Genomic DNA, 1,578 nt, shown 5'->3' with positions numbered 1-1,578 from the left:
TAATTTTTTCTCTCTTAAAAAATCATTATTACTTAAATTTACTATGTATTTATTGATGTTCTTTTAAAAGCACAACCTAATAGAAAGGATCTCCTTAATATCCACCACTCTCAAGGACTTTCTTATCAACAGTAAGAGAGTCAAATTTTGAGCTCTTATATAAATATAAATATATATATATATATAAATATATATATATATAAATATAAATATATATATATATATATATATATATTAATATTAATATTAAGTTATCCAAACAATTGTTTTTACTTAAAAAAACAGTTTTCTTTTAATACAAACTTTTTGTTTTTAAATGTTTGTGTTACCGAAAAAAGAAAAAGAAAGAAATACACAATTTTTATTTTCTCTAAGATATATTTTTGGGTGAAACTTCGTTAATCTAGAATTCTCACAAAAAAAAATAAAATAAAAGAGAATATACGTAATGCCATAAAATAAATCAAATATACTTTAATAAAATAAAGGGAATAATAAAGTAATAAACATTTCTAAAAATTAAATACGTTAAAAGACTTCTTTTTCGTGACATATCATCAAGGGCAAAACGTAATACGATAGTCACCACCAGTTGGACATGTAAATGTGCTAGTCTTATCATCATACGCATAACTATAAGCTTGTGGGCACTTGCTCTTGAAAAACTCAGAATACTTAGATGGACCACATGTAGAAGGGGTTGCATGGTCTCCATTGCAACAATATTCCGGGGTACCATAAACCATACAAGCACTCTTGCACCCGACCTTTCCTCCAGAAGGGTCCTTTAACGCAAGCTCATCGGGACACGAGGCATTTAAGTCAACCGGACAGCTCGTGGACGGGCAACCATCCCGAGCTGTAACTGTCACTGGAAGGTTGAACCCGTCCACCAAGCTAACATCATAAAAGTCCAAATTTCCACCCCCAGCGAGTGTGAACTCAATCAGGCTCGCTGGTGGCTCCCCGCCTAAACCATTGCATGGTATTTGTTTCGATCCACAATTTCCAGTTTGGCAGTTAAAGGAGTCGTTTCCACCAGAACAATATGAACGTGCCCACATACGGCCCGACCATGGAGCTGGGGCAACGATGGTTGACGTTGATTGAGACGGAAGCTCGAAGCCGGTTGTGGAAGCTATAGGTCCCGAGCTAGTTAGAAGCGCCGGCCATATTACATATGGACAGTTGTTAGTAATGGTAAAGGTAGCGGAATGTGACCCTATCAAATACAATGTCAAGAGAATTAGAAGAAAATTAAAATTAAAATAAATATAAGTTTGTAAAAATTTATATTACCTATGAAAAAAAGAGTTGATAAGAGGAAGCAAAGAATGATTTGAATCTCCATTGCAAGGTTTTTGATAGGTTGAGCAATTTCTAATATGCAATATGAAAAAATAAGGGTTGTATTTATAATCTAATGGACATGCAATATATACTGATTTACCTAACTATATATTTTATAAATCAAATTTTGTTACTAAATATTCAATTTCCATATTATTCTCTTTAATTACCAACTTATTTACAGAAAGATATTTTTTTTAATATCATCTAAAACAACAATAAACAATA

General features: G+C 32.1%; 1 protein-coding gene across 1 annotated transcript; it reads right to left on the bottom strand.

Moving 5' to 3' along the window:
* Window positions 1-557: 557 nt before the first annotated feature.
* LOC124938875 (thaumatin-like protein 1) lies at window positions 558-1,351 on the bottom strand. The gene is made up of 2 exons (XM_047479400.1): window positions 1,300-1,351; window positions 558-1,222 (listed from the first exon to the last, which is right to left on the bottom strand). Exons 1-2 carry the CDS (start codon window positions 1,349-1,351, stop codon window positions 558-560), a joined length of 717 nt encoding a protein of 238 aa, XP_047335356.1.
* Window positions 1,352-1,578: the final 227 nt, after the last annotated feature.

Source organism: Impatiens glandulifera, chromosome 5 (assembly GCF_907164915.1).
Source record: "Impatiens glandulifera chromosome 5, dImpGla2.1, whole genome shotgun sequence".
NCBI classification, from domain to species: Eukaryota; Viridiplantae; Streptophyta; class Magnoliopsida; order Ericales; family Balsaminaceae; genus Impatiens; species Impatiens glandulifera.
The sequence above is the reverse complement of the archived record's forward strand: the minus strand, read 5'-3'. Positions and strand labels throughout refer to the sequence as shown.